At 40.8% G+C, this 25,627-nt stretch overlaps 1 protein-coding gene across 1 annotated transcript in view; it reads right to left on the reverse strand.

Annotated features, from left to right (window-relative positions):
- Positions 1-21,387, reverse strand: part of si:ch211-210g13.5 (inactive phospholipase C-like protein 2) — a 110,575-nt gene extending 89,188 nt beyond the window's left edge. The window contains exon 1 of the mRNA XM_041777701.1: positions 20,625-21,387. Within this exon, the coding sequence (XP_041633635.1) occupies positions 20,625-20,927 (303 nt within the window). The 5' untranslated portion in view covers positions 20,928-21,387. The remainder of the gene's footprint in view (positions 1-20,624) is intronic.
- Between the last annotated feature and the right edge of the window lie 4,240 nt (positions 21,388-25,627).

A 25,627-nucleotide genomic window follows, 5' to 3' on the forward strand; every position in this document is an offset into this window, starting at 1 on the left:
GATAAACTACATTCATTTTTTTGTTGCTTTGATCAGAGCAGTTATTGTTCAGGTTAAATATAAAATATGGTTATCACAGCTTAACTTATGGATCATGATTTTCCTGACTTCCATGGGTGCCCCAGATGGCTGAGCCCCAGAAAGCTCTTCCCTTTATCCCCCTTTATGAGCAACCTTGAGTGGCCCTAATATGCTGCTGTGACAATGGATAGTTTTGACATGACTCTTTTAATTGATGTAAAAAAAATCAAAGTAGGTAATGGAGGGCTTAGCATTTCTTAGAAAAAAAAGTAGGGGGGTCTCTGAGGAAAAAAGGTTAGGAATCACTGTCATAGTGCATGTAAATTTCTACATTTCCAGTCTGTAAAACCAGCAACATTTCAATTGTTTGGTCTAAGTGACGACATAGCTCAAAGCTCAGATATAACTGCTTTTTACAGGTACAAAGGGAGCCTGAATATCTCAGAGTTTCTGCTCACTACTCCATTTTCTTGCACTGCCGCCCAAACCTTGACAAAAACAAGGTGTCCTTGAAATGAAGTTAGATAATAGACTACGCGTACCCATGGGAGGGATTGGTGATACGGTGAAACTTCAGCTCTGAGGAAGGATGGAGGTTTTTCAACACTTGTTTTGTCACTGCTCTCTGACTGTTATCGACTCTTTCCTGACTCACTTTTTCCCCTCGCTGTGAGGGAAAAAGGTGTTTGCTCCACGCAGACAGGCTCAGCAGGAGCTCCAGGAGTCCAAAGAAACAGAAATAAACATTGGGTTAGCATTTAGACGCTATTAATGGTAAGACTATTAGCTGGTGTTTGCAAGGGCACTGATAAGGAATGTCTGAGTCTGGAATTTTTTAAAAAGTTTACTTTGAAATGATGATATTTCTTTTTTTTTTTTAAGTTACTGGGCCAAATTTCAGCTACTCTACTTTTGGATTCTGTTTCCATCCATTTCCTAATTCATATTTATTACTTAGCGAAACCACCTGAAATCTTACAATCTCTTTTAAAGAAGAAGAATAATCAGCTCAAAAGACCTTGGGATTAATTTAAAATTGGTCCTAAATGTCCATTTGACCCTTCATAACACTAACATTTCTCTTCCTTTGCATGAAGAAGAACCAACATCAATGAAGTTCTTCTCTGTCATCATGGCCTCTGAGTTTCTCCCTCTCATATTTTCCCAGCTCCAGGGGAGAGCTCACTGCGCAGTATCATATTTCACGCTGTAAAGTCCACATCTATCTCCCTCAAGCCTGCCACACACTCACAGCAGTGAACACTAATAAAATCCCTCACTCAAAAGTCAGAGCAAGGCTCAGGCTGCTCCCCCTTTGCACAGACACTCTAAACTTTGAGAGAAAACATAAATATACAAATGGATATGTAGAGCGTTCAACGGATGAGGACTGGAGAGCTGATGGAGAGCTGAGATAAACCCCCAGTTCCTTAAACTAATATTGAAGCCTCTCTTGTCACTAACCTCCACTACGCCCATACTTTATGTTAATTTATACCCAGTCTCAGCACATGCTCTACACAGACGGCTTTCTGGAACTAAACTGACACACATGACAGAGAGAGAGAACAAGCAAAAGCCTGAAGATGAAACTGTCAGTGTTTTCTGTTAAATCTGCAGGGACATGAACTGACGCTGCAGAAGAAATGCTGCTGCAAGAGTGTGTCATGTGTGTTTAGAGCTTCGTTGGAATTTTTGAGTGACATGCCTGCGCTTGCACCGTAACCTGCAGTAAGAAGCCCAGGGGCAACACGCACTCAGTCACAGACAGAGTGAACGAGGACATTTCAGCACAAGGAACAGCCAGTTCAACATCTGCAACACAAACAAGGCGGATGGCCTCAATAGCATCTCTGCCAGGGTCTGGGATGACGAGTTTTTCAAAATAAGGCACGGTGGGAAAAGGAAAGTCTGAAATCAAAGGATTGGAGTAAATCTGGGCAGATATAACAGTGGAGGTGGGGTCATAATAAAAGGTGATAAAAGGTTTTTATTTAAAATATGGGCAGAAAACAGCATGGTTACATTTGAAAAATTCAGCTACAAGACCTAACGCACGTTGAAAAACACATCCTGGTTGAAGCTATAAGAGAAAATGGGCAATAATGCAATAATTACATGTAAAGCTTTGGTGCAGAGTTTTAACCCATTTTGCACGTTCATTTTGCCACTTTTGACGATTGTTTGCTGCATTCATCAATTTTGCCACTTCTTTTTTTCCACCTTTAACCCATTTTTGCTGATTTTCAACAATTTTGCCACTTCTTTTTGCCATTTTAACCCATTTTTTGTGGTTTTTGCCCTTAATTGCCACTTTAAACAATTTTTTTTGCCCCTTTTCAACTATTTTTGCCACTTCCAACTTTTTTGCTGCTTTTTACCCTTAACTGGCTTTTATCTTTTGCTAATTTATCCCATTTTGCTGCTTTTTGCCCTTAGATGCCACTTAAAACATTTTTTCCTTCTGGTTTTCAACCATTTTATCCACTACATTTTTTCACTTTTAACCTTTGTTAAATTTGACTTCCAAATTTGACCTTTTTTTTGTTGCCACTTTTAGATTTATGCTGCTAATTGCCCTAATTAGCACTTTTAACCCTTTTTAATGCTTTATGCCCTTATTTAAATTTGTTTCACTATTTTAAACACTTTTTTTGCTGCTTCTTTCCCTTAATTGCCAGTTATTTTTCTACTTTTAACTAATTTTTGCTGCCCCATTTGCCACTTTTGTTTCTCTTCACAGTTATTTGGGTATTTTCCATTAATGTCTCAGTTTCTTCTTTGTTTTCTGGCATCCTAATATTTGTGCACATGACAGCTTAGCTCTGCAGTTTGACAATACTTTCCTAATCATTTATAGCAGTGTGCCCATCCACATTGTTAACATCACCAATAAAAGGTAATTCTGTTTAAAGACAGGGGTTTACATTTTGAAAAAGGCTTTATTTTACAACAGCATAAATAAATACAATTCATTTGTGTTGCTTTGATCAGAGCGGTTATTATTCAGGTTAAATATAAAATATGGTTATACCAGCTAAACTTTAAATGGACCATGATTTTGCTGACCTCCATGGGCCCTCAGTTTGGCTGAGCCCCAGAAAACATTCCCCTTTACCCCCGTCCCATGGCTGGCCTACTTAACACGTATTAGAACGTGTGCTTAAAGCCCACAGTCTCCACATCTTCTTCAATCTGTGCCATAAAAAAATGGCACCATCTGTGAATTTTTGGCTAAATCTCATTTTCATTGGGCTGTCATAAACCAAAGTGGTAGAAAGGCATCCAATAACACTCAGATCCTGATATCAGTGCTGTGTAAATGAGCGACATAGAACCATCTAATCACTTGTCATTATGAGCTCAGAAACCAGAAGATTTAAATGAGCTGTTTTCAGTTTGACGCATCATTCATTTTGCACTTTGCATTAAGGTGTGCAATGCAATGTGTTCCTCTGCAAGTTTCTGCAGCCAGAACAGAAGCTCTGTAAGACGTCATGTGGTCACAGCAGTGGTTTTGTATAGATATCGGGTAATTTTTCAGGTTGGCATGAAACACACCACAGCAGTAGAAAACACAAAGAGTGCTCATTTATTTCTGTTTGTGCCATTTCTTTAAAGAAAAGTGTTACACAGTCAGGGGATTATTAAATGTATTAGCATTAATCCTTCGGGGGCTATGAACTTTGTACAAACTTTTAAATGTGTGAATATAATATTACGCCCACGCGGATGTAGTGAGCATGTCCTAGGGCAGTGGTTCTCAACTGATCTAACCTCAAGACCCACCATAACTGCCTCATCCACAAATCATGATCAAAATGTCTCACTTTTTTAAATCACAAACAAAAGTTTTTGATGAAAAATGGAGACATATCCTTTAAAATAAAAGTGTGTTATAGACTCTTTGCCACATATTTTTTCTAGGCAAACATCCACGACTGTCTTAAACTGGCTTTGTGAGCCACTTTTGGGTCATGATCCACCGGTGGGTAGTCACAAGCCCCTGTACATGCTGTGGATGTCTCATGGGCCCAGAAATCGCAGATGGTCTCAGGCGTATTACCAAGGGTAAAAGGCCCAAACAAAAGAGGTACCATCAAGCTTGACCTTGGCTGCTGAGTGAAGCCCCCCCACACCCACTGTGGCACGTTGGGCCCCATGATGAATCATTAGTGCCCTACACACCCAAAACTTTAGCACCACATGACCACAGCTATGCAAAGTATAATTTATTAATAAAATTGCACGTGGAGCAATTTCATATTGATTGTGTTGCATATCAAAACACTCCAAATCATTGTGACGTAACCAACTTAAAACTAGCTGCACTAAACAGGAGAAATCTGAAAAAAAAAAAAAAAACTTTGTTTCAAAGAGTGTAGAAAAAAGACATTTGTGTAATTGTTGCTGAAACTCTTCCAACTATGCCTGTGGTTTTAACATATTTTTGTCTGCTTACAGTATCTGTTTGATAAAAAAAAAAAAAAAAAACTAAATGTTTTCTGCAGTCAGGTCAGAGGTCAGTTGTTCTTACTACACAGTGTGTAGTACACACCAATCAAAACAGAATCCAAATAAAAGCAGACCAAGACCCACCTTTTCAAGCAGTTTTACTCCAGCTGTTGGTCAGCACTAGGGTTTGATTCAACAGCTTTCACACCTGCATTAACTCACCACACCGATTAGTCCAGTGGACGTGAGTTTGTCTCAACCAAACCAAACCGTTTAGTTGTGAAAGCACTCCCAGTCTCAGTGCATATCAGTCACATTACCACTTTTTCTGACATGCTGAAATACCTTTACCAACATGTGGAGAATGCTTTAACTTAAAGTCAATCTAACTAACCAAGACAATCACCGATCCGCCCATTATCTACAACGCTTAACATGCTCGTGGTCACGGGACGCTGGAGCCAATCCCAGCGGTCATTAGCAAGACGCTGGTTTCACCCTGGACTTGTCTTCAGTTAATGACAGGGCTGACATCCAAAGACAAACAACCAGGCACACTAACACTCACACCTAGGGGTGATTTAGAGTCACTAATCAACTTAATGAGCATGTGCTTGTACTGTGGGAGAAGCAAGAGAACCTGGAGAGAACCCACACACGCAAACTCCACACATAAAGGCCCTGTTTCAAACCAGGAACTTTCTTGCTCTGAGGCGACCAATGCACCATAGTGGAGCCTCAAGATGATCAATGCACTGAACTGTGTATTTGTCCAATCTAGTCAAAAATGTCTAATTATAAGCAACATTCACCTAACAAGACCAGTTTGACATTTGATTTTTTAAATGTAAAAAGCAAAAGAATAGGCATGAATTTCTGAAGGCAAGAAAATTCACTCTAGTTTCTTATAATGGGATGTGGTATATAAATTAGTCCGCTTGTTTATTAGTTTACAGTGCATTTCTGATTGCTTTTCTGAAGGAGACTTTGTTGAAATTACAAAGCAAATACAAGATACCTGTGCTCTATGTGCTCAGCAAAGAAGCCTCTACACCAAGTGAAATCCTTACTATTCAGCTTCTTCATCTTCTCACCAGGTCAACTGTGCCAGCCGATGGGCAGCAAGAAGTCAACACACTTTGCCGGGGTTATCAAGAGGGAACTCCCCCTTCACCAGTGTTTCGTTCAGTTAGTCCCATGACTATCTAGTTAGCCTCTGTGCTATGACACTGCAGAAAACCTTTCCTCTATGTTAAACAGTGACATGGTTCTAAACTAGTTTCAATCAGAGGACTCCCTCTCCTTGGGAATCAGGATTCCCAAGGACTCCCTCTCCTTGGGAATCAGGATTCCCACTGCTCTACACAAGGCTCTTGGGATAGATTTTTTTCCCACACCTTAGTCATCTAAGGACATCAGGCGCTCTTTTATAGACCCAATAGGGGTCTATCCATTTTGCCACGGGCCGAAGAAGCCTTTGCAAGCCTTACTACAGCCTGCACTTCCTTCCACCTTGGTAGTCCTTCATCCATACTGAACTCTATCTCTCTTAAAGGCGGAATGTCAGGTGGAAGGCCTTACTCTCTCCTCTTCCCTGGATCTGAGTGAGTCTTTCTTAAAAGCTCCTCTACTCCTAGCTTTGATGATATATTATTTTAAACACTCCCGTCTGGAAGAAAGACCGTAAAAAATGTCAATTTGTGTTCAACACAGCTCAACATGTAAATTACTTTTTGTGCTTTATAAGCAGCGCGATATATTTCACTACAATGTGCTTAATTCATCTGCCTTGGTTCAGCTCACAACAGATCTGCATGTAAACTCACAGTCACCACTTCCTTCCTCCTTCACTTGGTCTTATCATTAATTTCGCTGCATCTTATTCTATTCTCTCAGAAGGCAATCCTAAACAGTTTCGTCTTCTGTCTCAATTAGGAGGAATCCTTTTGTTACAATGAGTGCAGCTCTTGTACTTGCAAGAATGGAGCAAAATCCCCTATTAACTTTCACCGCTGTCACTTCCAATATTGGATTGAAAATGACCACATGCCTGCACAAGGACACAATCATTCCCTCTTGTAATCATTCTCCCCATGTTCCAATCTCAGGCATACAGATGACGCTGCTCTACCAGCGAGGGCAGCAAGAGGAGGAGGAGGAGGAGGAGGAGAGGGAGGGGGGAGAAGGAGAATGAAATGGTGAAGACGTGTAGACAGTGCACTCCCTCTGGCAGACCAACCACAACAGATTGACTGTCTGAGTAAATAAAGCAAGGCCGACAAGGACTTGGCGCTTGGCTTACCTGTTAGCCTCTTTTTCTGCTCTTTTTAATTAAGTTGCATAATGACAGAAACCAAGAAGAAACAGAGCCTCTTCAGTGGGATTACCTGGGGTTAACCAAGGATTCATACTCACTGGTAAGTCTGTGTTATGGGCTCTTGAAGCAGGAGCCCTACACCCAAGAAGAGAGCATGAAAATTCAAACTTAGGGTGGACTCACACCGGGCAATCTATGCCATACCTAAGCATGTTTGACCCCAAAAGTCCAGTTTGCATGCACGGTACACTTCCTTGGCCCAGGTATGTATGGAAGAGGGGGGCTTCATGCATACAAGTATGGATTCATGCACATAGATGCAAACAGATGTGCTGCCTAGGCTAATGGAGAAATTGAGGAGTGGTAGAGGGCCATATCTGACCAAAACAACTCAAAAATAAGTGAGACCAGTTGCAGTCATGTCCTCTGTGTCATGCATAGGCCATATTAAGTAGTGATGACAAATGTACAGGAGGTAACCAAGAGCAGGCAAGGGAGACCTGGGAGGAGGGATAACTCCCTCAGCACACAGGGTCTAGAGCACAGATGTCAAACTCAAGGCCCAGGGGCCAAATCTGGCTCATGAAACCCTCATATCAGATTTCCTCCAGTATAATAATGTAAAATTCAACGTGATTGTTTGAAATATTATTGTTAAGCCATACAAATCTGAAAAAGTAGAGTAAGAAAAATTAGACAAAAAGTCAAGAATGTAGGGTAAAAACAATTAATTTGTGTTTTAGTTCCTATTTTTAATTTTGCATCTCAAGATTAAGACTCAGACCTACGATTTTGACTATTCATTTCATACTTTGACCTTCTAAACTCATAATTTGGATTTTTAATCCCATATTTTGAATTTAAACACATTATATCAATTTCTCTCTCATATTTTGACATTTTAAATTCATAATTTTTACTTTTGATATCATATTTTGACCTTTAACTCTCCCAATTTTGAATTTAAATCATATTTTTAACTTTTTAATTCATCATTTTGAATTCTAGCTCATATTTTGACATTTTCAACTCCCAATTTTGGCTTTTTTATCCCAAATTTTGAACTATCAGACTCACAATTTAAAATCTTAAGACATATTTTGACTTTTAAACTCATGATATCAAATTTGATCTCATATTTTGACCTTTCAAATTTATGATTTTGAATATCTCCTTGTATAGTTGCTCTTTAAAAACAGTATTTTTCTACTTTTAATGTCGTGTTCTGATCTTCTGAACTAATAAAGTGGAATTTTAATCTCAGATTTTAGCCTTTAACCTTGTTTTTTTCATTTTTATCACTGGTGAAAATTAGATTGACAGTTTAAGGTTTTGTTGACCCTGTTCGGCCCTCAGGTTAGACCTAAACCCAGAGTCCGGCCCCTGCTGTGTTTGAGTTTGACACCCCTGGTCTCGAGTGGGTGCACCCTTAAAGAAGCACATAAAACACTGGCTTGTCTGGATTAAACTGCATTATCACAACACTGTTCAGAAATGACTATGCAACTTTTTACATTTGTGAGCTGTTTTGATGATTGCCAACTGTTTCATCATCCTTAGTCACACAGTCCCTCTCTGAGTGTACAGTTACATCTGCTTTCTGTCTTGCTGCACATTAACCAGAAGACAAAAAGTGATAGAGAGGAGGTGCCGTATGTTCTGCAGGTGTTAAAAACATATCAGAGAAAAAGCTAGCTGGATCAGCTCACACAGACATATTGTTCTTTTCATCCAACAGACCTATATTTCTGTAGCTCTGATTAACTTCAGAAACACCCAGTCTGACTAATCTTAATGTGACTCATCCTGATTAATGTCCTTAAAACATCTTTTCAGAGAACAACACTGTCCTCTTACTGCTTGGTCACATCGCCTTGTCAAACCTGGATTGACTACTTTTGCTTTGATTACAAGGGCAGAAAACACACCCCACCTCTGTTGCGGTATACACATCCCACAAGAATCCTTGCGATAAGGACTTAACCAAAACACACCCTGCAGATATCTGTTAGAATCAGTTGTTCAGCTTGAATGAACTGAGCAAGGCCCACTTTGATACATGGGTAATTAAGGTTAGATCTCAGGTCACTATCTTTCAAGAAAGTAAAAGAGACAGAAGGGTAAGAGAGCAACTTTTGACAACACCACCCCCAAAAAAACAAGACATGAATGGCCACAAGGACAAAAGGAACTTTGATGCTTATAATAATGAATGTGAGCATATGTGCAAACTTTGAAGAAAACCACTCAAAGCAAATTGGGTTTTACGATATACTGAATAAACAAGTAAAAATACCCCGAAGAATCCAATGATCAAAGCTCTTAATTTAAATTTCCTCTACTAACATGCTAACCACAAATGTTCTGGGAAAGCATTTGGGACTTTTGGGCTCAGCATCTCTCAGTGGGTGAGTGACCTTTATAAAAATGTTGATGCTTCACACCCTGCTTGACTGTAAGCTGTGGATTTAAAGACAAAGAGGTCTTTCTGAGAGATTTGCAGACTGCTGCTTTGGGAGATCCAACCAAAAGAGCAAGCAATGAGTCGGCAGCTCCAGACATCTATAATCACAACTTCACATCTCCTGCTGATTCTTTTCCAAAAATATCGACTTATTCAGAACCAACTGGTGCTGTATAAGACATGAGGATAACTTTTTCACCTCAAAATCCTTTAAACAGAAGCATTTCAGCCTAACTTCCAGGATTTCTATCCATTACTTCAAATTAAATCTTTGGATGGAGATGTTAATCTACCTAACAGCCCTGATATGAGCACTGAGGCGGGAATGCGCTGTTAGTCCAATTCATAATCATCATCACCCTCATCAGCATCATCATCATCATCTCAGATGATCCCACTAAATGTAATCAGTGTTATTAGTTCAGGCTGTGGTGCACTCGGCCTTCTAAAGGACCAGCCAAAAGTCGCATCAGCTAAACGGCAGCCAGAAAAAAAAAGGCAGCCTGGCAGTGGGATTCAGGCTCGGATGAGGAAAATAGCTATTTTGGAAAATGTCAACAATATGGGTTACGGTCCACTTGATGCAGGAAAAGGCAATCTGATTAAGGTTTACATGGTCCCAATATCAGTTATCTTTAGTGTCAGCTGCATTGGAGACAAGCAGCATCAGATCCCCACATCTATTTAAGAGGAACCCCCAACCCCACCTGATGTCACAGCAGAGGCCAAGATATAAAGACAAGAGGAATAGAGATGAATGAAAATATGAATGAAATTAAAAATAAAGGACTGACAAAGGCAAAAAAGCTGAAAAATGTTGACATCAGGGATTGCTGGGAACTCTTTGCTCACGTTTGTGGCGGATCATTGTTATTTTGATGTCAGACATTTCTGCACCGTGAGTGAAGTTATCCACTGAGTTAGCCAGTGGTCTACTGTAAAGGGTGGTGTGCTAATTTCATCAAAGAATGTTTCCTAGCTCTAAATTTGTTTCTTAGCTCCATCTTTGCCACAAAACACCCCACAGGAATTCACTACAAGGTGGAGAGGTGCACTGCAATGTGTCAATAATTAAAATTAGGGGTCAACTGATATTGGCTTTACAGGTTTGGGACCAATTATTGGTAGCTCATGAGGCCAATATCAATATTTGGAACTATTATGCATCTATTATGGCGTACAAAATGTACTTCATGTGGCAAATGTAAAATTGCTTGATCAAAGCATGAAGTACAATAAATAATTTAGCTCAAACTCAATCAGCACAAGAAACAGCACACAGGAACACAGTAGAAGCAGGAAAACAGGAAGTAATGTCATACGCTCACTGTGTCAGTGGCACCCAAGATTAAGAACTGACTGGCTGGAACTCAGGTGACATCTAACCATTCAGACTGTGTGACTGTGGTGAGTGAAAAAAAGCCAGAGGGGAAGACACACTTTGCAGTGGAACCAAAGTAGCACACTTTTTGATTAACTCATTTAATCTGTTATCTGTAACATAAAAGGCTGATATCGATAATCAGCCAAATGCCAAATATTGGCCTCAATAATCAGTCAGACCAATAACAGTTAAGGTTAAATGATTAAATGGTAAATACTTCAAATGTATGCCTTTAAGTGAAAGGATATAACACTCTTGTTTCAAAAGTATACTTTGATGTGTAAAAAATAACAGTGAGTGTTAAGAAATAACAATACAAGACAGTTTATAACTTAATACTCTTAAGTTGTATAATACTTTTACATACTTTTATACTTTTTGTAGTTGGTTTCCTCGCTGGGATCCATCAGGAGTCACACACTTAAGACACAGCACTCCTGCTTGTTAAATCCCCCACAGCCAGATGTTTGTATTCACTGGTTAGACTGGTTTAAGTTAACTTTAAATGTCACAAAGACAGTAAATCACTTGTGTCTCCCACTAGGATGCTTTCTGAAAATATAACATGTATGCACGGTCCATATTTCCAACTTTTGGTTTTCATATAAAATGAGAATCATGGCTTTGTGACCATGCCTGATATCATCTAACTGAACCCCTGTGGGAGGAGTTTGAACGCACCATAAAAAGGACCATCCACCCATCAGCCCCAGGAAGTTGTGAAAGCGACTGATGTTGGCCTGGTCATGGACTGTTGAGTCAGAGGCAGGATGCGTGGCAGCTGTTGTCAGGGCCGAGGTGGTCAGACACAACTCATTGAACTGTTCATGGTTAGAGAGTGGAGGAGGATTCTGGGTTTAAAATGAGCACATCAAATTCAGCATTTATTTGATATTGCCTTTTGTTTGCTGAGTCTATTTTCAGCGGAGGCAACTACCAGAACGTGATCGACAAAACAGGCAGATTGACCCAAATAGGCACAAGAACATGCAGAGCATCCAGTTAATTCCAAAATACAACAAAATGCAACAACTTCAAACTGTTATTTTCAAAACTATATCAACTTTCAGCCCACATTGTTGCACAAGTCACAGGTCTGGAGAATATAGAAATGACATGAAAAATGACTAAATTGTGTCACTTCCTGGTATCTGCAAAGGAGGTTAAATCAATGACAACTAAATGACACTGATTACATCAGAAGCTGAATAAAGGAGAAGCTGGGGTGGAGGAGGGTTGTAAAAAGAGGCCAGCAGAGGGGGCAGCAAAGAGAAGCAGACTAGATCAGCTTATAAAAGCCAGCCTGAGTACGACAAGCCAAATCGCATGATTAGAAGTGAATCTGGACTAACGCTTTATGCTCAAGTTATTTAGGGTTGGGTATCATTGGGGTTTTCTCTGGTACTGGAGCTAAATTGTTACATTTAATATGGTACTAGTCCCTATACATGGTTCCTGAATCAATTCTTTAGAGAGGAAAAAAGTGTGTTGAAAGTCAGCAGTAGGTTTACAGCTGTCAGGGTATGTTCAAGAGTTACAACAGGTTGTCATATAGGCATCAAAAATAAATGCTTTATTTTGAAATTCAATGGTGGACTTTCTGTAAGGATTTTGGTATGGGGCCTGGAGGCTTTTTTGTAGTCTTGGGCATGCTACACTAGTTTTTTACACTGTAGGTATATCCTGCAGTAGGGGCTGATTTCTTTTTAATAATTTAAAACTTAATTTAAACAAAAATGATGCAAGTAATTCATGATTAATGGATTGCTCAGCTTTGACTAGAAACTTCAAGAGGAGCTTTAAAGAAAAGTCACCAAATTTAGCTGGCCTTTATATAAAGAAAAAAGTTTGTGGTATTTCATGCTCAGTTTATCAAATATCTACCTCTGTATGCAGTTTCTGCAAAGCTGTTCTTTTCTTTTTTAAATGTTGAAAGGGGCAGCTTCTGTTGCCTCATGGAAAATAAAGATCCCCGCCACCTTCCAATACAGTGATACCAGCAGATAATTTATTAATACAAGTTCTGGACTGGTGCAGCCATGGGGCTCTTGAGCAAATCTTCCATTTCTCTACAAAATGAGGCTTGTATCACCTACTCCTTTGTGATGTCACCTCCTCACATGTTCGGAGAAGAATTCACTCTCAGCTCATAGGCCTCTCCCCTCCATCAGCCAATCATATATGTCAGCCCCTTATTAAGCATCTCATCCCACTCTTGAGCTGACGAGTGGCACACTGGGTGATGCTGGCGCTAATCTATTACATGAGGTCATGAGAGGATGAAGTGATATCCTGCCACTCATGAAGGCAGAGTGCCAAGGTGGATGGGGAAGAAGACCCACTGATCTCAGTGTGATCTTCATCGATCCATCCTCCCAGTAGAGATGAACCATGTTTTATCACTAATGTCTTTCTTCCATCTGTTATACTTTGAACCATCTCTGAACTGTTTTCTTTTCCTGCAGATTTCTAAAAATAAGCGTTTTCTCTTTTATCTCCTGTAAAGCAAGAGGACAGAGAGCAGAAGAGAAAGGGGTGTGAAGCTCAGCAAATATACAGGAAATACATAGCAAATGTCTGGGATTCTGTTAGGATGTAATATCATCGAGAAATTCTTGGTTAAATCCTGTTTGCTCCTTCCATAGCTGTGCTGGTTGTCAGTTCCCCCCCTAGCTAGCAGCCAGGCTGGAGCCAGCCTTGCAGCTGTCCACAGTCCAGCATTACATAACAAGGCTGCATCACAAACCCCCCTCCAGCCACTCTGCAGACACTCCAGCATGACACTGTCACCCCGCTGAGGAAATGACAAGAGGACAAAGTTGGATGCCCGCTTAAGGGACCGACTCACCAACCCTTCTATGTGAAACATTTTCTTGTTGAGGGCTGAGTTAATGAGGTAACACAGAGCTGTAATTGCTCATTTGCTTCCCTATTCCCATGGATCCGTAACCCCTTCACCTTTAAAACCTCCTATCAAACACACACTCACACATATTGCGACTGAAGTGGGTGCATGCACTGAAGATATACATGGACAGAGTCTGCAGGAGGAGTGACCCAGTTTCTGACCATGCTTTGCTCAAACAGTTTTGAGTGAGGATACAGTAGATTAAGAAGCAAATGAAGTATTTAAGGCTCTGAGGCTAGAATGTTTCACTTCTGAGCTTTTTATATACCTATAGGTTAGTGCATAAACCTGTTCTGCAAGGTCATCATGTGATAACATGAAATAGAAAAACTGTAAACACACTTCTAACTGGATAGTGCTTCTCTGTTCTTGAAACTTAAACTGCTTAGACTGCAAAGGATTACATTTTGTGCAAAAAGCAATGATCATGTTGAGCACATTGCCACAGATTCTCTGTATCACTTCTGACAGCTGATCAGTCTAAAGTTTGGTCTGACACCAAACTGTGCTTTTCCTTTATTTAGCCAAGGACACATCTACAGCCATGTGCAAACATGCCTATTCAACACAAGGACAGCCTGAGGAAGACAGCCCACTGCTGGATTCATAAAACTGTACAGGTGTGCTTCCACTATGTGGTCCGCTTGGGTTCAGTATATTCCAAATGGCTCTTCATTTGATACCATTTTGTCTTTCATGACTCACATAAAAGCTGATTTTCTTCATTTTTTTTTATTAACTAGATAGTTAGATACAGCTTGTATCTTGTCACCTTGAATTTAGTTGTCACTTCAATCTAGCCAGTACGCCACAAGGTTTATTTGTTCTTTGCAGATGGCATCACACATTGGTAGAGAGCTCCCCTTGGGGGGCAAGCAGGGATTTCAACACAGAGAAGCACTACCAAAAAGGCCATGTTTTAAGATGTTTACGACTACGGCAAGCATTCAAAGTACAAAAATATAAACATTCTCTAAATCCTGCATCTACTTTTGTCCGCTCATGTATGCTCTGTTTCCACAAAGCCATCCGGTTTGGTTTAGGATAGTTTTGCCATGGTATTGCACACTGAACTCTGATCTTACCCGTGTTTCCTCAGCTGATGTCCGTCTCACCAACCTCTAGCCTTGCTCGTTCTGACAGCAAATCCATCTCTTTTTCGAGGTCAAGATCATTTGGCTCAGCTCAGTAGAGCTAGTTGTTTGGCCCCCAAATGGCTCTTTATTTGGTACCAGCTTTATAAATGTGAATTAAAAAGCGACAAAGGATGGAGGAAAGAAAAATGGCATTCACATGGGAGCGAGCTAACGTGGCTCACATTAAAGAGATGTTCTGTAGAAAAGGCTCGCTCATGAATGGCTCAGTCGTTTGACCCAAAAGGTTTATCCTGTTGATATCACTGTTTCAATTAAAAGTCTGTTTGTGACAAAATTAGGATTTTTCATGTTAAATGGGCGCAGCTAACCTCCTAGCTCAGTTCAAGACTCTTCTAGACTCTTGTCCCAATGGGGGCCCAATCTGGTTGGATGATGCTAGGCACTTGGAGGTCTGCAGGGCTGAGTAATTGTGATATTGATTCCATTATATCAGTTAAACTGTGGGGTCGTATCCAATGTATGTTAAATTTCTGACAATTTCAGCAAAGAAGACCATTTAGACCAATTTTCCTCCTTTTTCATTCATTTCTAGTGGCTGTCTCCCAATCACGTGATTGCAAACAACCTATTTCCTGAATAGTGTATGACTGTTTCCTTAAAAGCATGTTTATGGCAAAATAAAGTAGAATAGCACATTTCATGGTTGTAAAGTGATTTGACCTTGCATAGTTTTTAAGTAGTCTGACTACTCAAAGCACTTTTACACTGTAGGTCACCCATTCACACTCTGATGGCAGAGGTGCCTTTGGAGAACTGGCCATCAGTATTAGCTGCTGCATTTCCACTCTTACACATTTAAATGCCACTGATGCAGAAGTGGGTTAAGCGTCATGCCCAAGGTTATTTCGACATGTGACTGCAGGAGCTGGAGATCAGACCCATGACTGCAAGACGACCGACTCTACGGAGCCACAGTCACTCCAACAGGAGGGTAACAAGGGCACGGTTAGCTCAGCTGGTAGAGCAGGCAACCCTATACAGAGGTTATTGTCCCTGATGCACGCGTCGTGGGATCGATTCCCGCTAACGCAGTAACAGCGCATGCTCCTGCACTTCCTGTGCCTACAAGGAAAGCTTGAGGCAGGGAGAGAAGCAGCAATACACCCAGAACAGAGCAGGCATCAGTGGCCACAAAACGACACTTATTAAGTCAGAAGCAGAATAAAAGAGGAGCTGGGGTGGAGGAGAGCTGCAAAAGTCGGATAGCAGAGGGAGCAGCAAAGAGAATCAGGCAAGAGCATCATAAAAAAGCCAGCATGAGTACGACTAGCCGATCCCATGATTAGAAGTGAATCAGCTGAGGAGGGCTTTCATGAGATCAGCTGGCAGCACTTTGCTCTGTGGCCTGCCTGAACCAATGATATATAATCAATATCTGCATGTAGGCGGTCTCTCTTCAGCTGTCCTACTAGAATTAAAGCAAAAAGCCCCAAAAAGTAATCTTATAAACAAAAAAACACAGCTTTAGAATCAGTATGTTGAATTTTAAACATGATTTTGTTTTAGGCAAAGCTACTATTTCTGAATTGACTCAGTTGGAGAGCATTATGTTAAGGATCATTGTAATTTATCACGCTATACAAGCAAAGAGGAGCAGGATCATTTTCAGGCATCATATGAGCCCAGAATTCAGACAATGAACCTTTGAAGAACTGTTATCAATCACATTAAGACGGCTCAATCCCCTCCAGCTTTCTCGCCAAGCAGCGCTCATGAGCCTCACAGTGGTCGTCAGCTGGTTGTTCTGGAGAAGGAGGTTGGATTTAGAGCTTTGAAGCCATATAATATTTCAAAGTTATTCTTTATTGGGAGCAAATGTTCTTGTAGCAGAAAACCATGGGTAAATCCCAGGATGAAAACAGAAATAGTTTTGCCTTTACTTCAATTCTGTTTAATCCACAAGAATCAACCAGTTTACAGTCAGAGGGTGTTTGCCCGCATCCAGTGGAAATCCAGTCCTAGGGGTAACAAAGAACTAGCCAGTGTTTTAAGTCAGTTGCTAAGCAAACTAGATCTGACATGACAGAATGTAACTCTCAAGTCTGTCCCACCTACGCAAAACTTCTACCTTCACCAAGGACCCTGTGATGAAGTCTGACACATCACACTCTGGGTTGTAAAAGCAAAGCACTCTTAAAAGCCTAACATTGAGTAAAAATGGAGAAATCTGATCATTCTGCCCATACCAGAGTGTGAGACACAAGTTAATTAACCTTCAGTAATAAGAGCACTAATAAAGGCCGGGTCACCATTAAAGAAATGTTGGATTCACACTATCAGTTACTGGCAGAGCCAAGCAGAGAGATGTCCTGCCCCTGAACCACAAATCAGGTTCATATCAGGGAATGCTTTGAACGCACACAGACATGCTTCACAGAGACCTGCTTTCACTTCTGCATTATCGTCTGTTCATTGTTTCAACTCTGCAACTTCACTTCAAAGGTAAATCCTAGCAAAACAACAAGATTTCTTCAACCACATTGTAACTGTGCTTTACAGGGGTGTTAATGCACTGTATCGTGATGAAAGCAGGGTCACTGCAGCAACAGAAAATCCAAGGGCTACTTTTGCTGCTCTGCTATTAAAGACACAGCCTGTGAGTCAGAAGACCTCAGTTAAAAAATACACGGTTTTAAAAAAAGATTACAGTACATCTTTTTTAATGACAACGTGAGTTTTGTACACAATGCAGGGACACCCAGATGAAAAAGGAATATCAATAAAGGACAAGTTCTGTTAAGTCTGATCTTAGCCTCTTATTTTTCCTTTTTGTAACCCAGCCCATTATATTGTGTTGTTGTATAACTGAGGACATGGATGTGCCTCCATGTCCTCTGGTTGAGTCATACAAGGAAAAGACAGTTTCTCCACTCACTTAAGAAACCTTGACTCCATTTCCAGGTTACCCTGAAATAGGGGTGGGAAATCAATTTAATTTTCACAATACATTAATGTATTTTCAAATCAGATAAGGGGCCAAATGATGTCCATTTTGTTATAATATAATGTGTTTCTTGTAGGGATGAATAATATATGGTTTTTCAACCATGACTGTGGTGTGTTCATGTGCACATTCCAGTACATGCAATATTGCAATGTCTTGGGATTCTTGTGATTTCATCCAACCACTGAGAGGTGCAATATCGACTGAACTCTAGATCCATTCCATCCATTCATTCATTTTCTACACCACTTATCCCATTCAAGGTCGCCCAGGGTCTGGAGTGGGGATGGCACGATTACCCGTTTTCACAATTAATTGCCGTATTAACCTTTACGATCAGTTAATCGTAATGTTTCCTAAATACCGTCAATTTCCAGAAAAGATTATGCCGGGAACCATATTGGTACAACAGCGCAACTTGCCCGGAACGAAAACAAAGTTACACAACATCTGCGTGTCACCGCCTCCTGTTGTTTCATGCAGTTGCAGGCGGAGGCGTGTCACAGTCCCAAACAAGCTACAGCATGAAAGAGGAAGAGCTGTTCTCTCTGAATAAACGGTTGAAGTCAGCCATGTGGGATTTTTTTGGATACAAAAAAAAATGACCAGGGTGTCACTGTGGAAGGCCAGCCTAAATATATAACATGCCACAAAAAAGTCGCCATGAAATCAGGCAATACTTCAGCACCTGTGGGATAACCACCCGGCGTTGTACGCCAAAGTAAAGGTAAACAGTAACTGGGTTAAGTTATGTCAGTGTTTGGGAAGGGATCAAAACCCGGGTCCATAAGGACCCGGTTCTGTGTTTCTGAAATATCCGCATCAATAACATTTTAGCTTATCAATACTGCTATCGAGTCTCACAGGCTCTGTGACGTAAGGTCATTTCAAGATAAGACTGGTGTAAAAACATACATCAGTTCTTCCAAGGGGAACGTAAACTAAAAGTGTCATGCATCACATCAAACAAGAATGTACCTTAAACTGTCAGCTTGAGGAAAAAAGACGCTGCCTGTGAGTGAGTACTGGCAGTTACAGGCTCATATCCCTCACTTAAGCTGCTTCAGGACAGTTTTCTTCTTCAGCTGTTCAGATTAATGCTGAAAAGTGCTTCAAAACTTTGAGCTAGTCCTGTTTGTTAACAATATTAATCCAGTGTAGAAATCTGAGGTGGAATCGGCAGAACTGAAGTTAATTAGCGAACTTTAATAGCTGAAGACGGAAAATATGATGCGTTCAGATGACCTCAGTAAATTAGACAATTGTACTATATATGTTATGATGTGTTCAAATGCCACATAAAAATGGAAAAACTTTGTTTTTGACAAGAAACTTTAATAAACACAGTTGTGAAAATGATGAATGTGTTTATATTTGAGGGATATAAAATAGACGTGACTGACTAAATTATAGCTTTTAAACTCAAACACTACTCAGCTAAGACCACTTGAGTGGTCCATCCCAATGGGATTATTTTTCTTGTAATTATTGGTTACTTTACATTGTTGATATATTATTTTGTTATGAGAGCATCCTAGGATGGAAATAAATTAAAATACAAGACCTATAAAGAGTGTTGATGTGATTTTACTTATTCATGGTAGTGTGAAATGAATTAATGCAAAAATAATCGTGATAATTGTAAAATCACAATTATTTCTCTGACACTAATCGCACCAAGAAAATCTGTAATCTTGACATCCCTAGTCTGGAGCCTATCCCAGTTGTCATTGGGCAGGAGGTGGGGTACACCCTGGCCTAGTTGCCAGTCAATCGCAGAGCTGGCTGTAGAGGCGGAAAACCAAGCATGCTACGATGACATCTACGGACAATTTAGAGTCACCAATTCACTTAATGAGTACTTTTTTGGTGGTGGCATGAAGCCAGAGTACCCAGAGAGGTCCCAGACATGCACAGGGAGAACATGCAAACTCCACACAGCAAGGCCCTGACCAGGATTCCAAACCAGGCGATAGTGCTAACCCCTGCACCACCGTGCAGCGATGCCAGACTTGCCCTGTAAAAAGTCTGTTTATAGTAGAACCAAATTAATATAGAATTTCTATATTGTATTTAAGAAAGATTTTTGATATAAGTAAGTTTCCCTCCTTTTTCTTTTGGTTAAGCTGACCTGCATGAATTATAATAATCAGGACCAATGCTGATACCAGTGTTTCAAAATAATAATTTAGCTGATGCTGATGTCTAGTTTCCATTTCTTATTATGGTTTTAGACACCAAAAGTGCCAGCATTTTATCCCATGTTTGACTATAAAACAGATTGGTTTGTCCAGCTGCTCCCATCTTCTGCCGAGAGATAAATCTTTCCTCTAAATCATGCGCTAGACTTGCTAAATGTCTGCATTAAATTGATAGAGCACAACAGATAAACGTCTGCAACAGATATCAGTCTATACCTAAATTATTATAGTGCTTCTCAAACGCACTGATTTTTCCCAATGCTGATGCTAAACCAATGCATCTGTGCATCCCTAGCAAGAAATATGTCTAAATATCATTAAGTTTCTGTGTTTCTTGATCCCACCAATCATCAAAATCATGGAGATTCTATTACTTTGAAATACACCCTGGCCAGTTTAAATGTCAGGGACTTCAGGTTTTGTTATCGCACTATCAAAAATGATTCATTTTTACTAGAATCGTATCAAATTTTGTAACTGTGGTATTGTGAAATGTGTTTTGTTCCTCAGAAGAAGAAGCTCTGAGATAAGCATGTACTCTGTTGGGACGAGCTAGTAAAGAAGGGGACTTTCAGAACTACAAGTAACCTTGATTCCGTTTTTACTGCCACTCAGAACTTTAATGACCACCAGAAGTTTCTGGAGCACAGATTTTGGATTTCCCACACATTTTTACTGCTTGTTATGCCAGCGTTCAATGTGTCACAGCCACTTAGGAAAGCCCCCTCGTGTCACCTTGAGAATCCTATCTGGAATAAAGTGCTTCAACCAACCTTCATGATGCCGCAAGGTGGGTTTCCAGCTCCCTGAATTCTCTCCGCTGAATTATCACGGCTGCCACTCCCGATCCTTGGACTGCCTTGCTCCTTGTACCGTCCATTGGTGTACACTCCCTCGGCCCCGTAGCCCTGGGCAGCGGCTGACACCTCCAAGTACGCCCGGGTACCGGTCGGCGTCAGCGCGGCCGCATCGCCCGTGATTCCCGGTACACTGGTCGCGCCCTGGGCCGGCTGGGCGCTGATGGCAGGATCCAGAAAATGTCCCGACACAGCATCTGAAGCGTGTACCCCTGCCATGATCCGCCGGTGTTACAGCAAAGCCCTCCCCTCCACAATGTAAAAACAACCCATTCTCTCACTGCACGGTGGACTTGTTGACGTCCAGAGCGGCTCGTCCTCTTTTCCGGATCACTGCTGGTCCATCATGTGGAGAGAAGTGAGAATCCACGTACAGAGCCGTCCTGCTGAAATAACGAGCAGACGGTGTGTACCCCACACGCGACCTCGTCCGATTAGCTTTCTAGGGGCACCGTGAACACTGACTTAAGGTCGAGTCTTCGCTGCTGTCGTGTTGGCTCACACTCACAGCTCGTACTTTCGTCTCCTTGTCCGAAAAAAATCTGTTTTTCACCCCACGTTCACTTCTGTGGACTCTCTGCTCGCTGCGCGCACCTCCTCCCGTCCTCTACACTTCTGCACTGCTTGCAAACGAGAGACCTTCTCCTCTACATGCATCCGCGGGACAAATTCAAGACTGCGAGAGCGCAATCGCAATAAACGCAAACACACATGGGCGCGTGCATGTGGAATTGAATCAAGCGTGTCGCGCGCAATCACAGTTTGATTCTTAAAATGCGCGCCTTTTATGAACTAAATCTGTGGTTATTTAGACTTAAGGCTGGAGGAGACTGTTAAACGAAAATGAGCTTACTCACACGAACTTTTTTTTTTTTTACACAAGCTGAGATACCGCATTATGAAAATGACACCCCTCATTGTAACATCACGTAGGTGGGCGGGACAAGCATCTAACGGGAGGTTAACCCTGAGGTGAGGAAAAGGGCAAAAGCTTTTAGTTAAGGTCATAACCCTTCCAATGCTGATAAACTGCTCCGAATTTAGATGCTAAACTGAGCGTAACGTGGTACAGCAACAAAAAATAGTAGACTAATGCTAGCTTTGGAGGTTGTTATGCTGTCATTTCAACCCAAAGGGGGTTTTGTGTGGACGGGGTAGAAAAAAAGGGTCATAATACGAGGAAAATATCCACTCCAGGGATAGAAAACCTTCATGTTCTCTCTGCATTCTCCAAATAAGAGGCTAGCCTCTGCAGAGCCCACTGTTTGCCGCTAGCTAGCAATAAGTGCGTGGTAAAATGCTGCGTGTTGTTTTCAAACAAATAGCCTACTGTAACCTGGCCTTAACTCAGTACAAGGTTTTCAATGCGAAGTTAATTTCAACCACTACTGGAACTCATTTTAAGCAGGATATGAATACAAGTGTTCACGGTAGCCCGAATAACTGATTAAAAGTTCTCCAAAAACATTATAAAACCTTACTTTCTCCTGGAATGGATAAGTAAAATCTTCATTGTAAGGCTAAATGTAAAATTTCTTGGACCTTTTCATGAAAAAGAAGAAGCCAGCAAAAAAATGAGATTCTAAAAGGGTTTTAATGTCCAAGAATTCTGACTATCATGGCTAAATAGAAGCTTAAAAGTGATTTATCCCATACTCACTCCCATAAACGAGTCGGGTCAAAAAAACAGCTCTTTTATGTGATTGACTTTATCTGGATCCCGTTTCAGAATGTTTTTTTATTTTTATTTTTTAAATTAAGTATTCTGTGTGTTTGTTATTTGATTGATTGAAAAGTCTTTTCTTAACACCACTTCACCCCAGTTACACCATGCATTACGGAGCAGTGTTAGAGATAATGAGTAACAAGGTAACCCGTGAGAGAACTCACATTACTCGTTTGTTGTAAGGAGAAACATAACAGGGCTGCAAGGCAGTGCAGGGCTTCCTCCCACCACCAAAGACATGCTTATAAAGTTAATCAGTGACCCTAAATTGACTGTATGTGTGATTGTAGCATGCTTGGTTGTTTTGTCTCCGTATGCCAGCCCTGTGATTGACTGCCTCTCGCCCAACGACAGCTGGGATAGGCTCCAAATCAGCGGTGCAGAAGATGGCAGAGGACAGCATTACACTGTGGAATTTCCCCCTTTATGTTGGATTTTTGGATGAAAGTGAGAAGAAAACCATCATGTTGAAACGTAAGTTTATAAATTCATGTTATGTTGTTTTAATTGAATCAGCTCTGCAGCCACTCCAAATACGTGCCGTTATTATGCACTGCATTTGTGTGATTCTGTACACCTTTACCCAGTTTGTTGCCAGATTGTGAGCATATTGAAGAGCTGAAAAGCTTTTAAACATCTGTTAGTAGTAAAAGTAATGCTACCCAACGCTGTAAAAGAGTCCTGTTTGATGGTGTAACCTTCATGTTTTATAACAGCTGTCATTCTGCCCAGCCAGAGAGCAGGTTTTATTTGTCTAGCAAGCCAGTTTGGAGGAAATGTTATATTTTGCTAAACAATTACATAGTATATTTACTAATTAAAACAAAATAAGCATAATTGAAGTAAAAAAAAAAAACAGCACAAATATCAATCTTATGTCATGACATTGCTAAAATTAAGCGATAATGGTGACAAATGAAGAACAGTTTGGGAGCCAAAAGGGCTGGCTCTTCTTGCTGAGCTGAGCCAAAGGATCCAGATCATTAAATAGAGCTTAAATTCCCACCACTACTCCCAAACTCACTCCTACCAGTAGACAGGCTGTAGGCTCTCCATAAGAGGGAGCCAGGGAGCCAATATTAAAAATCTATATGTAAAAGCATCCAATTTAAAGGGAAAAATAATGTGAGTAGTTATACTTTTTTTCTTTTCATTGTAGGGCTGTTTTAATGAATATGAATTCCATTCTCTGTTCATAGCATGATGACCGCTACAAAGCTACAAAAAAGAAAAACTTCTGGGTGCAATTACATACTGGTGAGTCAATTTAAAGAAGCAAGTTCTCCAAAAATTCAAACAGGCATGTCTTAAGTGTAAACTAGAAACTTGTTGAAGCAGCTTCTATGTAATTTGGCTCCTCTGTGGTTCCAGCTGGTTCAGTTGATTAAATTAAACACTGTATTTACAGACTGTGCTCATCATGCTGACAGGAATACTGTAAACTCTCCTATAATAACATCTCCATAACAGCGTGTTTGTTTGTGTCACACATGCACACAAGTGCCCCAGCTGTTTGCCACTCCCCCCCTTTTTCACTCCCTGCTTCCTTGCCCGTCTCCTCTCTCTCCATTCAGGCTCTCAGTGCTTGACAATAGATCATTAACGGACTCCTCTGTCAGTGCCTGCTTCCAGTTGTTTTGAAGCTTCATCTTCTTTAGTTTCATCTCCCGTGTCTTTATTCATCTTTGTTTGTGCTACTTCTTTCATCTCTTAATTTCTTTTGTAGCTTTACTGATGGGAATCCTGCTCTCATTACACACTCAAATACCTTTATCTCAAAGATCTGACAAAAGCATGGATCTTTTTAATCCATGGCTTCATTTATATCAATGCATAATAGACAAGTTACAGTATTAAAGTCTTCTAACCTGCGTTGTAGGAGAGGAAAGCTTATGTTACTACGGCTTTTATCCATTGTTCATGCTAAGATATGAGTGAAGGCTAATTCAGAATACATAAGGAGAACATACATGAGTCTTCATAAAAGATTCAAAGATACTCTTCATTCAGTCCACTTCTCCTCTTCTTTGGTATTGATTAGAAGACAGTTAGCAGGAGGAAACAACAGAGAAGTCCTTGGAGGGTCTGCACATGTGCAGAGTCACTCAGTTTCATCCAGTTCCTGCACAACCAAACATCTGCTTACCCCTTTAAGTCAGGATATAAAGAAAAACTACAACAAAGGAGGATGTTCAAATCTGCGTCAGGCCAGCTCACACCGTCAGACAAGACATGGCCGGTAAGCCTGGATAATACAACCCCATTTATAACCCACAGAGGATGCAAATCAAATCACAGCCAATTTGTATGAAAGGAATTGTGTCAAGCAGAGGGCGTGAGCTCAGCGTCTGCTCGGATTTGTCAAATGTGGCCAGACTAATCAGAGCCAGAGCAACATCTTTACATCAAAGACAGGATTCATTCTGCGTTCAGATTCTTATCATGTCAGTGCGGCAAACAATAGAGGGAATCTCTCTGTGGAAATAGCGCCCACATGACACAGCTGATTGCTGGACACAGTAGCCTATATGATCATTGAGTCTATTGTGTCAGTGTGTGGGAGGGGTTAAAAGAAAGTCCGGTGTGCTACAGCTTTCTTATTCACATATTTTAGGTGACTTCAGTGTTGAAAATCTGCAGCCTCTTTGAATATATTTCAGTCATCAAAACAAGGATGACTCACAGACATATATATAGATACCACGGTGGCCCAGGCACATCTCTAAGAAAGAAAGAATGAAAAGTGATTGAAATCTGTAAATACTTGCTGATAGATTGAAATAGTAAAGTCAAGAAGAAAGATTGCATGCCCCCTTCCTGTCCTCAATCTCTCGCCATGCACCCTCTTCCCCCCGTGATCTCACAGGGTCTTGTATTATGCATTCTCAGAAATAATTCAGTTCAAGTTCTGCCTCTAAAAGCCTCCCTGCCTGGCCCAGCTGTCTTAGTCTAATGTGAACAGGCCTGTGACGACCTGTCCCCAAACATTGGCTCCATGCTCATGTAAAACTAGTTCAGATAAGTCCACAGCATTTAAAGACAACCACTGGAAGAAAAAGTGGTCGCCCATTGATCCACCGGTATGTCATGCTAGAAACAGCAGCTTTATTCAGGGAAGAATGGCTTGATCAAGAGGGATGGAGAGGGCTTAATGTGAAGAAGAAACTTCACTGTATTAGAGCTCTTAAAGAGT

This window comes from Cheilinus undulatus, linkage group 21 (assembly GCF_018320785.1).
Source record: "Cheilinus undulatus linkage group 21, ASM1832078v1, whole genome shotgun sequence".
Classification (NCBI taxonomy): domain Eukaryota; kingdom Metazoa; phylum Chordata; class Actinopteri; order Labriformes; family Labridae; genus Cheilinus; species Cheilinus undulatus.